The sequence below is a fragment of the Acanthopagrus latus genome, chromosome 4 (assembly GCF_904848185.1).
Source record: "Acanthopagrus latus isolate v.2019 chromosome 4, fAcaLat1.1, whole genome shotgun sequence".
In the NCBI taxonomy this organism is placed as follows: domain Eukaryota; kingdom Metazoa; phylum Chordata; class Actinopteri; order Spariformes; family Sparidae; genus Acanthopagrus; species Acanthopagrus latus.
This window is the reverse complement of record NC_051042.1, coordinates 8,600,271-8,613,121: the sequence shown is the minus strand read 5'-3', so window position 1 is coordinate 8,613,121 and position 12,851 is coordinate 8,600,271. Positions and strand designations below refer to the sequence as shown.

Genomic DNA, 12,851 nt, shown 5'->3' with positions numbered 1-12,851 from the left:
ACCTTTGTTGACCCCTCTGTTTACATTAAATTAATTCATGAAGCTAACTATTACAACAAATTCTCGAATATTTGTCAGCAGCTTTTGTTTTGTTTTTGTAATGTCAAACTGTATAACAGAACTATTTTGAAATACAAACATATTTCAGTATGCTTGCTGAAAAAAAAAAGGCTAACTCTGGAACAAGGCCTACATTTTATGTGAAATGCTGTGGAAAATGTGTCAATATTGGTTACCTTATTGATTCCACTGAACTCCAGCTGTTACAATTTTATTGTAACTTAATCACATGTAACTCCCACAGGTAACTAAAGGGTGCTTTCATTCTGAAGGATAAATCAGTTCATTTCCAGCAGCCCCTTTCTTCCCTCTCTGGCAGCTTGATGCAGCACAGTGTAGAAGGCTGATGACCAAGCCCTGTGTCCCATGTGGCGTGGAGGAGCAGAAAGCATATGGAGGCATCTCCATCAGTTTAATAGTCCTGCAGTCTGTGTTTGTACTTGTCAGTGTTGGAGAGCTAAAGATTTAGAGGCCCTATCTGGCTTTCTATATTTTACAGCTAATTAGATTGATACATTTAATAATAACAATTCATTTTAATATGTTCCACAATATAGGGGTCTATGTGTCCCTGGTGCATTACATGGCATGTTCCTTGTTACAGTATACTTAGGATGTTTATTGTTGCATGTTAACAGTGAATTATATAAACATTTTGATAATCTTTGGTCAACCAAGGCTGAATTAACAGCTGGGAAAGGGGATACCAGGAAGAGGGATCCCTCTAGGACGGACAGACTTGCAATAGATGTTATATACATGTTCAGAACAGAACAACAAAATCACAGTTTACAAGTTGCATTGACAGAATATCTGATACAATTTATAATATATGTAAAGTGTGTGGATCCAGAATACGACTGAGTAGGCCTAGGCATCACCAAGTGGTGCCCGAGCCACACGACCTCCACTCATGGTGACCTCTAAGAAGGTAGGCCACACAAGATAATTAACAGTAAATCGGAGAAGATCAGAGTGAAGAAGCATCACATTCTACAAAAATACAGATATAGGGAGATAGTTAAACAGAGGAGTGCAATGATCCAGCGGAGCCCAGGACATGACAATGCATATTCATCAATATGTGAGGCAGCAGACGCAAGGAGAGGAAGACGGTCCCAGGGGCCTGTGGTACATCAGAGGGGAGTCTGAACGAAAAGAGAGGAGGAGGAGGAGGAGGAGGAAGTTAGAGAGAGTGAGAAAGTGACACAGCGTGCAACTTTTACAGACTTCAAACAAAAGTTAGTGAGATGCAATGTTGATCAGAATAAACAGATTGTTTCATGGGAGCAGGACAATGTGAATTCAAATACTATAGGTAACTCATTGAGACTGAGACCGACCAACTGAAGAAGCTAGCAGTAGAATAAATGTATGGGTACACTTGAAGACTGAGAAAGCCAAACATCTGTGGCATCACAGGAAGCTTTGTGAAACGCTGTCAAATCATGCTGGGATAACAGGAGTCATCAGGTTTGCACAAACTTGTGGATTCCATGCAGCTCGACTACATGCTGTCATTATAGCAAAAGTGGGATGAACCAGATACTCTGAAATTCATGGACATTTTTCAAAGATTCAACTTCAACACATTTTTTGAGCATATATTATTGTTTGTAATAAAAACATTAATCACAATAAGAATATCACAACAATATTTGAGTGCACAGACTGGCAATTGTTCAGAGATGCTGCCACTCAGGATAACTACATCAGTCTTGTAGATATACATCATCTAAACATCATATATCTGCAAAATGTGTTGATGACATGATGATCACAAAGACAATAAGATCATTCCCCAACCAGAATGCCTGGATGGTTGAAGAGGTGAGGGCTCTATCCACAGCCAAAAAACCTGTTCCATGTTCCATCCTGCCTTAAGAAAACCATCATAAGTCCTGAACCTGAGTCTAGTCTTGATGATCACCACCCTGTGGCTTTCACTCCCATCCTGTTGAGAACTGGTTTTCCAGCACTCCAGAATTACCATCACTTAGTACCTATCCTGGTCTTCACACATCATCTCCATGGCTATATAACCACATAAAAGACTTCCTTCACAGGAAAGCTAATTCTGGAGCCATTAGGCCATTATTCTGCTCAACTTTTACTGAGGAGCAATATAAAGCATTCTGACTGGACATCACAAATTGGCATGGTTCATCACAACCCAGGACAGGAAGGGTCTACAGCAGGTGATTAAAACCACCTGAACGTCCCTGATTCAAATCTACAGAGCATCAGTGACATCGGTGAAGTGAGATGTCTGATACAGATTAACTGCTGCCATACCAACAGTCTACAGAGCAGCTTCACTCCCCACACTGTAAGACTCCTCAACTCATTATCAATTCATCATCTTATTAAATACATGTAATACAGGACTCTAGATAAATTAGATTTAGATGTATTGTATTAGCGGGACATTTCTTTGTAGGTACAGTACAGCATGGAAACATACAGAGAAAACATAAAACAACATATAAATATAGAGAGTGTATAACATGTAAGTAAAAGTTTTAGTAAATTTTACTAAAATCTGACCAGTTTCACATCCAACGGACTGGTTTCTGTTAGCATCCATTATTCACCTGAGTGTATTACACACACCCCAATTATTTTCATAGTTCACAAACAGCTTTGATCTCAGATATGGTGTGCTATTGGCTACATTATAATACAATTTAATTTAGCATATAACCTGTTGTTTCAGTGACACATTCAGACAATATGACTGTCAGTATGACAACTACAGGAATCATTTAGGGGCTGTCAATAAATATGTCACATAGTATTGAACAGTTGCTACAGTGTATAATAATAAATATAATACATTATTCAATCAACAAAACTGTGTGTGATGGAGGTGTGGTACCCCCTTTCATCGATAAATGTGCAACAACATCTACTTTAATAATTGATGACAGCTATGGTCTTTGTAATCATGACACATTTCACTCACTCTATGTTTTATTAAAACTGTGAGAAAATGAGGTCTATGGGCATATATGACCAGATGGTGATCCCCTTGCTTCACTGAACTCATTTGGTTATACAGTCACTTTAATGCTCCTTAAACGGAACGTGTACACCTTTATGTTTGATATATACCCCATATATCAAACATAAAGGTGTACATTAAAAAAAAACAACGTTTAAAACGCACGCAAATCACACTTTTCCTTTAAATATTGTCTTGTGATAAGTGACATCAGCTCCCGTCTTTAGGCAAGTCATCAGCTGATTTCCTGCAGCAATATCTGTCAAACCACAGAGTTACGCTAGAAAGATCCGGACGTTGTAGGTTTTGGCCTTCAAAGTAAAGTAGTAAGAGCGTATCATACAGGAAAAAAACATATCCTGTAGCATCACACAAAGTCAGTGGTTCACACTATAACACCAGCTATTGCAAGAAATGTAGACTTGATGTAAATACATCTTGTAATTGTATGTACGTCCTTCTCTGTGGGCAATATCTTCAATTACCTGTTTTTATAATTTATCACTTAGTGTTCACGATGACAGACATGGATTTAACAGTAGTCAGCCCACTCAGTTTATCCTTTGTTTGTGAAATACAATTCTTTTTTAAGCAGACCCATTATACTATATGATCCAGTATAATATAGGAAATTTAGTTATTTTGGTGTATGCTGGCCTTTATACATACTGACAACTACAAAGTCTTGCTATTTCTTCTCAAAGTAGATAACTAAAAATGTGCAATTTAACCTGAAAAGAGAACCTTTTTCATGCATCGAATTTTGCGGATAATACAGCCAGCAGATTCAAATTCTAACGAGTAATTGACTACACACATGGTTCATGGGTGCTTAAAATCAAACCAATGAAGCTTGAACCTTGAAATAACATACCAGAAAAGTTAGGTCCTCAAGATATGAGGCCTTTAGTGACAGTTGGGCTCTATGTTAAAATCCGGAAAATTTGCAAGCTAAATTAGAATTGATTTCCATGAATTTACTGCGTCCAATTTGTGTTACATTCAAAAACAGCCGTCAACGCTGAGGACTATCATTTTGAAAATCTCACCCGGAAACGAACTGCGCCATGTTGGGTCACTTCACTTGTTTTCAGTACGTCAACTCGTCAATGTTGATTCAGTTCAGCTGTGTGAATCTTTATTTAAGGGAAAGGCCGTTAAATATGTGGAGAAAGGCAAGTGCAGGTTTCCATGTGCTGCGATGATCGCTGAACTTCACAGACGTACTGCTGTGTGACTTAATTTTAAAAAGCACTACATCAGCTTCGGATGGGTGTAATTCACTGTGGCCCATAGTTTTATTAATGTCTTTTTGAATCGGGTATAGTTTCTGATCACTTGAGGTCCCTGACTACAGCAGTGTCCAGCCCATCACCGTCATGGCCTCAGCCACCTCCACCCCTGCCGGCCCGGGCGGCCGCTCCAGCCGCTCCGCGAGCCGCCGCAGCGTAGCCGCCGGCCTGCACACATCCAGCACCAGCCCGACCTGCCAGTCCCGCATCCAGGAGAAGGACGAGCTCCGACACCTCAACGACCGCCTTGCCAACTACATTGAGCGGGTCCAGGAGTTGGAAAGCGAAAGGTCTACCATACTGACTCAGCTGGAGGAAAAGGATGAGTCGAAAAGCCGGGAGATGGGCAATGTGCGGCGGCTGTATGAGGAGGAATTGGCTGATGTCAGAAAGTCCTTGGACGAGCTGGCCGGAGAGAGGGCCCGTCTGCAGATCGACTATGGAAACCTCTGCGAGGAGTACAGGAAACTTCAGGCCAGGTAGAGGCGATGGAATATGACACCATCCCCTTATTACTTTGCAGGTGTCAATAGCTCTTGCGCCAAACTCAACTCAATCAAAACTCGTCTCATTTAATGCAGCCTTGCTCGCCGTTAGAAGCGCACACATCTGCAGATGGACACTCTTTGAAACTGAGTTAAATGCACCAAGCGGCAGGTGTATCGGTTATATACCTATTTTTTTAGCTGGTTCACACAGCTCCCCAGTGCTCAGGGGTGGAGATCTGATGTCAAGATTGGGGGTCAGTTAAAACGTAACTGTTTTTATAACTAAATCATAATTTTAAGGGTCTAGGCATGTGATGTCTGCTCATGTTCTTATCTTTCACATCCCTACAACCCTCCCAGATCCTTAATTCTTTCCACCATATTCCTTTTCTCCCAGTGTATGGGGACTACTTTATGCATGATTAATTTGGATGAATATCAACATATGAATCCCTAACCAAGTTGTGTAAACTAACTCATGTTTATACAATGCCAGTTATGCTGGTAAACAGTTCTAAAAAAAAAAAAAAAAAAAAAAACCCAAAAAACTGTAAGAGCATAATATGTAAGATAATGTTAGAAACTACCCATTCATTTGTATTGTAGTGGAGGAGACCAGAGATGGAATGTGGAGTCCGAAATATATTTGTCAAACATCATTTGTTCCACCATTTCAATAATTTCTTTTTAGATGTGAATCTAAAATGTGAAGATTGTTCAATTTTGAATAGTTCAGGGTATTTTTATTTGGGGGGGGGCAGCAATGTTTTTCAGAACTTGGGACGACCTTTCACAAACCTGACTCTGACTACAGAGATTTTGAAGAGTGCATTTCTTGAAAGATGGTTGAGGTGGTGCCATTTGTTAGTGAGCCAGGCAACATCAAACCTGCATTTATTCAAATGGAGTTTGGCATGAGATAAATCTAGCTACGTTGCCTTCTGTGGTGTACACGATTGTTAAGATTGTTCCCCCACCTCAGGAACCAGAAGAAGGAGAGTGATCTAGCAAATGCCTTGGCCCAGTGGAGGAAAGCTGAGGCGACTCTGAGCTCCAAGGATGCAGAGTACAGAAGTCTTCTGTCAGACAACAGGAGACTCAATGATGACTCTACTGAGCTCCAGGGCCAGCTGCAAAATGTATGAATTGAAGCCAGATTTACACATACATGAGCATACACAGGTCTACTGGGAAATGTGACAGTTAATAAAATTAGCTTTATTTTTTGTGTGTGTGTGAGGTCCTCAAAGCCCCTATTTGAACATTTGTTAGCTGGTATAGAAGTTTTGTGCAGGTGCACATGTTTGCCACAGCAGACATTTTATTGACATTAGTGATTATTTGACTTTTCCCCTCATGGCATCATCAGACCACCATCATTTCTACAGTTCTTTGGTCTGACTCACTACCTGCAAGTCCAATGACATCCCCAGACTTGGCTGTACTTTTGTATTCCATACAAATTGGCAATTAAGATGATGGAGAATGGTAAACAATGATACCTGCTTAACATCTGCATGTTGGTGTTTTTTGCCATTAAACACTAGCCGCACTACCATGGCTGAAGACTCTTTCACTCTACACATGATCCACATTGTTTAGGAAGAAGCTAGAAGATTCAGGTTTTCCTTTATATGAAGTCACAATCCCCAACTCAGTTAAGCAGATAAGTCAGCTTCACTTCCCAACCTCAATTTAGGTCAATAGTATGAAGAGAAGAGGAGACTTGTGTTTGACAGCTTGGCAGCCACAGCTTTTACAGAGCAACAATGGAACAGATTCAGTATTTGAAATGGGCAAATATGTTCAGATTGTGCTTGGTGTTTGTCTTAACTGTGTGTGTGGTCACCAGGTGGAGGGTGTACTGGCAGACACAAAGAACCAACTGACTTCTGAGATCCTGAGAAGGGTAGAAATGGAGAACCAAGTGCAAACACTCAAAGAACAGCTTGAACTCCAGAGGAACATCAGTGAGCAGGTAAAACACACAATGGAATACAACTAAGCCAGCAATCTTGGCTATAAATTATTTACCAAGACCTGTTTTTAACTTTGGCACATTCTTGCCATTCTGAGTTACGGAATCTCAGGCTAACACTGTCATTTATGTTTTGTAGGAGATCTTTGAGATCCGAAATCGATACGAAAGCCGTCTAGTGGAGGTAGAGGCAGGAGGACGGAGAGACTTTGAGAGTAAACTTGCTGAGGGGATGCAGCAGCTGCGCCAAGATGGTGAGTCTCAGCTGCAGCAGTACAAAGAAGAGATGGACCGGACCTTCAGTTCAAAGGTATAAACGCACCTTAAGGTGGTTATACTTTGAAGTTTTTGATATTTCATTCAGGTTCTTTCTGTACTCCAGTTACAGCAAGCCCAGCAGGCTGCTCTGGAGAAAAACAATGTCGTATCAGCCACCAAAGAGGAACTGGAAACCACCAAGCTAAGAGTGGATTCCCTCAGCTCCCAGCTCCAACAGCACCAGAAAGATGTGAGTGTTACCTGTTGCAAAAACCTCAAGATATCTGTTAACAGAACAAGGCCAGCTGTGTATAAAATAGAGCCCCAAGCACCCATGACCTTAGTCACCACCCACATCTCGACTGGTTAAGCAGATGATGTTTCTACCTGTTGGAGAATGCCAAGGATGGGAGTGATGCAGCTGTACTAGTTGGTGAGGCTGCACCCACTGTATACATTGATGCTCCCTCCATATTGTTAAATCGGCATCCTCAGTTGAAATCTGTCAGTGTAGAAGTGAAACTATAGTCCAAACTGCCGAGATTCAGGTAGAATCAAAAGGACTGAGAGCTTAACACACAATCTCCAAATCTGTGAATATCCCTGCCATTTGAACTTCGTGAGTTTCAGATAGCATTTCACATAGTATGTTTTTAAGTTCTGACTGGTTCTGTGAAGAGGAGAAAAACTAATTTGTGTAAATTAAAATCACTGGTTTCTAATTTGTCTATGTCAATATGATGTAACTTTATGACCTTAAACTCACAGCTTCAGAGTCATGTTCATGGTACAGTGTCCTGTAACAGGGTGAATGGAGTCTCTGTAACTTATTTCTGCTCTGTTACTTCAGTGAGGGGAGAATCACAGTGTTAGATGTTTACTTCAACATACACGTTTACAACACATACCACTGTTGTGTTGTAAGGAGTTACTGAAATTGGGAAGTGTGGATACTTTTTTCTGTTTTTTTTTTTTTTTCCCTGATAATTTTAGATTGAGTATTTGTGTAGTTGGTTGTGAATGCAGGAGGCGTTACTATATCTTCTGGGTCAGAAAGTTTTGCCCTTAACTCCCTCAACATTTTTCAACAGATTGACTCCATTCAAATACAGAATATTCATCCCAAGAGGGAATCCATCGTGTCTATTTTTCTATTTCAACGTTTTTCTGCCTTTTTTCCCCATTCAAGCAGATTACGGAATCTTCAAAAATCCTACATTTTTGACGCTTTTTCAAGCATATTCAAAGCTCATCCAGTGAAACATTCACAAAGATTAGGACTTTCTCACCTGAATTCAACTTTTTTCACAGCATTCAAACTTTTTGCACAGTCACAGTTTAAACATTAGTAACTTTTCAGCCACTTTGAGATTTTTGCATTGGTGTGTATGGAGTGGAATGGTGACAGCCAGAGTGGAGGAGCCAACTGACAGAGTGGGGAGGAGCTGCAAAAAATTCAGAAAATCTCAACTTGCGCTCCCTTCCACAATTTTAACTCCAGCAGAAAATAAAAACATCAGCTTGTAGGTACACTCATGCTGGTGTTACAGTGGATCTCTGAAGGCAATTGGACAAAAACCTTTGGCTCGATGGACGTTTAACTAAGAGGAACACCGACCAACTGCCGCATTAAGTCCCATTAAACTGAGAGGAAAAATATCTCGAGGCAGGCAAACACATCCACTTTTCTAAACTGCTCCACAAGACACATTTTTGACCACACACAAAACTTGAAGCATGTTAATGTGAGGTGAGCCTCAGCTGAAATCACTTTTAAGTCAACTCTCTCAGTCCGTTACCAGGACTGGCCTGGTTACCATCACCATTGCAACCGAGATCAAATGGGCGAACACAGAGTGACAGATTTATCAATGAGATTAACACACGCATGCATGTATGTGTAAGTATGCACACATGACACACAAACATCTACAGCCATGCTTAAGTGTGCGCTCGCATGCCCACAAACACACACAGTATATTTCCCAAATTTTTAACTGTATATAACTATTATCTTTTCATTCATTCAAGCCAGGAGCTCCATTGAAATGTTCCCAATCATAGATATATTGAGATTTATTGAATTTCTCAGTCTGATTCTGAGTATTTGATTCTATTTCATTCTCAATGTAACATCTCTTCATACTCCATACTTCATAGCTGCTTTTCAACTCAAATTCAAGTCAGCATTGCAGTTCAAAGCTTATATTCTATTTTTTAATGCTTCATTCACACCAAACTATTACGAAACTTCATTACCTTCAGACGAGACTTCAAATAAGTTAAAGCCACCAATTCAGTTTGGTCTTAGTTTTTCAACAAATCCTACATCATTTCACAGTTTTTAGATTCAAAGTTTTCATAGCCAGCAATCCGCCTTTGGCTTCAGCGTGTCAACAGGGAGCATTCACAACCGCAAGTTCTTCTTCAGAACTTGCCTTCTCTAGTTTGGGCATAGAGTTGTTTCATGGTTCTTTGTTAATGGTGTTGGTGGTAGGTTCTTGTGTTAACAATTGTCTTGATATTGCTCTTCCACTCTTTAAGAAAATGGTGCTGGAGGGCCGCTTTCAGGAGCTGGAGAGGACACTGGACAGGGAGCGGGAGGTTTGGAAGCACAAACTCTGTCAGAAGGAGCAGGAGCTGCAGAGCATGAGAAGTCAGATGTACGACCAGCTGGAAGACTATGAGAACCTGCTGGACGTCAAGTTGGCTCTTGACATGGAGATCAACGCCTACAGGAAGATGCTGGAGCTGGAGGAAAAGAGGTATCACTGTGATCCATCTATGTCATGCAAAAGATGAGTAAGACATTAAAGTTACGGTCTGCTTGTATAAATCAGCAACACAGCAGGGTACCTGGATGTCTGGTGTCTGGCTCACTATCTGTTGCTTTTGCTTCCAGTTGGTGGTTTTCATCCTAAAAATGTTCTCAGATTGCAGCTGTCTCCTAGCCCCTCCCAACATACAACCATACCTGGAACACATGAACACAGTAGCCGCAAAGCCAGAGGGAAGAAACGGAAACATGAGGGATCCTCTGGCAGCTCACCCGCCTATAAAATGACCAGTTGCTCTGCAGAGCGTGGTGCTTTGAGCGTGGCAGAGGTCGACATGGATGGAAAATACGTTAGACTGAAGAACAACTCTGAAATGGTGAGACTGTAATATGCCTGGATAATGAGTTTAGTTTGTACTTTACTTTGTACTTCAAATATCTGGTTTCACTTCATCGTGGCATGGCTGTGTGCAACAACATTGATCATGTAATCTCTTAAAGGGACACTTACAAGTGCCCCTTTCCTGGTTGTTGAGCAGACATTTCTGCATCATGAGGCCAACAAATCTAAAATCAAATCTAATGCTCTCATCTTAAGCAGAAACCTAAAGCATCTGTGTGTCTTTCTACAGAGCAGCATTACATGCGGCATTTGAACTGCTTGTTTATCATTTCTGCATTTCCAGGAGCAGCCACTGGGTGGCTGGGTGATTAGGAGGATGTACCCAAATTCTGGGGATATCTCCTTCCACATACCCTCCTCCTGTGTCCTGGCTGGAGGGCAGACACTCACAGTAAGTAGTTACTGTTCTTTATGTTAAACTGCATCTCCTTCAGTTCCCCTGCGGAAAGAACATGCTCATGAAGGCATCAGTAGTTGTGGGGGGGTTAACAGTCTGATGAGGCCTGCCCATGTCAGTGAAATGGAATTAACCTAACTGTTTCTGTCAGATTTGGGCAGCAGGAGCAGAGGCAGAGGCTACTTCTGGGGACCTAATTCTGCAGGGCCACAGGAGCTGGGGCCCCATCACCGACGTAAGGGTGATCCTTCTGAACAGCAACCATGAGGTAAGTGAAGCAGTCTCCCAGAATGCTTGAATCACAGCATTCAAAAGCTGTTCAAAAGACCTTTTTGGATTTATTTTGTCACATGAAACACCAAAAAGTTGAGGCATCAACATTTTAAAAATGTCCTGTTCAAACCCTCACAAGCCAGAGTTCTAGAGCTTGAGCAAAATCATAGATGACATTTTTAAGGATGCAGCAGTGTTTGTTCACTGTAACAAGTGCATATTTTTTTCTCAAGCTATATCACATTGATGAATATAACTCACCGTAGAACTCATGTAATCCTTTTTCAGGAAATAGCTGAGCGCAGGGTGTATATGCAGGGCAGAGGCGATGAGGAAACTGAACTAGAGTTTGAGGAAGAACTTGTTGCAGGGAGTAACGTCCAACACTTTGGGAGACAGGTGAGCAAAAGTTCCATAATCGCTATATGAACTATAAAGTGCTTATGTTACAGATATAAACACAAATGCTGTAGTTTTTATGAAACTTGACAGAACTTTTTTTGTCCTGCCTACATTGAAGCCAAAGAGAAAGAAGTGCTGTTCTGTCTCATGAATGCAGAGCAGATGGCGTGCTGTACAGTAGGTGAGAAGGGTGCTGCTGCCCATATTGTACCTGCTGTGTGCTGCTCATAAGATGCATGGCTTGTTTGATACATATTTGAAGTTCTGCTGCCTTTTGAGTTACATTCAGCAGCATGCCAAATATGTTTGAGTTGAAGACTAGTGGCCTGAGACTTAGAAGCAGGTTATCAGCTGTCATGGTAAATTCTGTGTTTACCTCTGTGTTTTTTTTATTACAAACATCAGAGCCATAAGAGGAGTTAAGAGATGCCCAGTTGGAAATATGAGCATTGCAGCAACAGGTACCTGTTCAGGAACATGATTGCAGGACAAAATAAAGCAAACTTTTGAGAGAGAGAGAGAGATCCCAAAATGAGCAATCACCCATCTGAAGGAAAACCTCCAGATCTAAAGATGTGTCTTTGACATTGTAGACTGTCGTTGCTCAGTAACACCCTGCTCCAGACTAATTTGCCATACTTTGCCCCAATTGCATATTCTGTGCCAACCACACCGCCTTTATGAAACCAGCACATGTTCCATGATAGTAATTGATGATAACACTACTGTGTTTCTTTTCAGGATCTATCTAAGGAGGGGAGCTGTTGCGTCATGTGAGGTCTTGTCCATCTCCTGCAGACCTTCACGTTTACTTGGAAAACAAAGATCCACTCATGCCTCTGGGGTAGAAACATCTGCTGCTGTCTGGTTCTAGTGTCGTCTCATTGAACAAAGTGCACTTGGACTAACTACAGTAGGACGTCAACATGTTAGCCTGACTGTGAAACGCTCACATGCCTTAGAGCAATAGTATCAACCTCCAGTATTCCTCAGCTGTTTCATTGCTCTAATTGCACAAGATGAGCTTTGCCTTGATTTGTTCTAATTTAAGTGTGTGTGAGTGTTAACTGGCATAATAAAGTTCTAAATTTCAGTCAGAAAATTTGCTCAAAGTATTAATGACTATTTATTACAACACATGCAATTAAAGTACAGTTTGGCAGGAAAGGTGTGCTCCTAGTTCACGGCGGCTCATCATGTTACAACACTTGTATGTATCATAAATAATAACAGGAAGATGTTGGGAAGCCTGATCAAATTTTCAACAGCACAACTTAAAGGATCAGTTCACCAAAATCCACACTTCAGAGTGTTTTAGGGGAAAGGCAAAGTTGGGTAACCCTAACCCAAAAAAAAAAACTGTCTCAGTATGAATCGAATGAAAGACATTTTGGTAGAGAGGTTCATATTCTCTTCTGGAGGAATTGTAGTAACTTTGGTGATCCTGTGACATTTTATTAAGCACCATCATCAGGTCAACATTTTAATTAGTCCAGTACTTTGGTTTAGAAACCAAGAGC

General features: G+C 41.0%; 1 protein-coding gene across 3 annotated transcripts; it reads left to right on the top strand.

The window, feature by feature from the left end:
- The first annotated feature begins 4,196 nt into the window (after positions 1-4,196).
- lmnl3 (lamin L3) lies at positions 4,197-12,437 on the top strand. Of its 3 annotated transcripts, XM_037096130.1 has the most exons (12): positions 4,197-4,835; positions 5,827-5,983; positions 6,697-6,822; positions 6,962-7,132; positions 7,205-7,330; positions 9,625-9,845; positions 10,014-10,233; positions 10,543-10,650; positions 10,808-10,924; positions 11,218-11,328; positions 11,450-11,512; positions 12,073-12,437. In XM_037096130.1, the coding sequence occupies exons 1-11, from the start codon at positions 4,444-4,446 to the stop codon at positions 11,480-11,482; spliced, it is 1,782 nt and encodes a 593-aa protein (XP_036952025.1). In that variant the 5' UTR covers positions 4,197-4,443; the 3' UTR covers positions 11,483-11,512; positions 12,073-12,437. The 3 variants fall into 3 exon arrangements, with proteins under 3 accessions (XP_036952025.1, XP_036952026.1, XP_036952024.1); XM_037096129.1 differs by lacking the exon at positions 11,450-11,512 and having other exon boundaries at positions 4,199-4,835; XM_037096131.1 differs by lacking the exons at positions 11,218-11,328; positions 11,450-11,512 and having other exon boundaries at positions 4,198-4,835.
- The last annotated feature ends 414 nt before the right edge of the window (positions 12,438-12,851 follow it).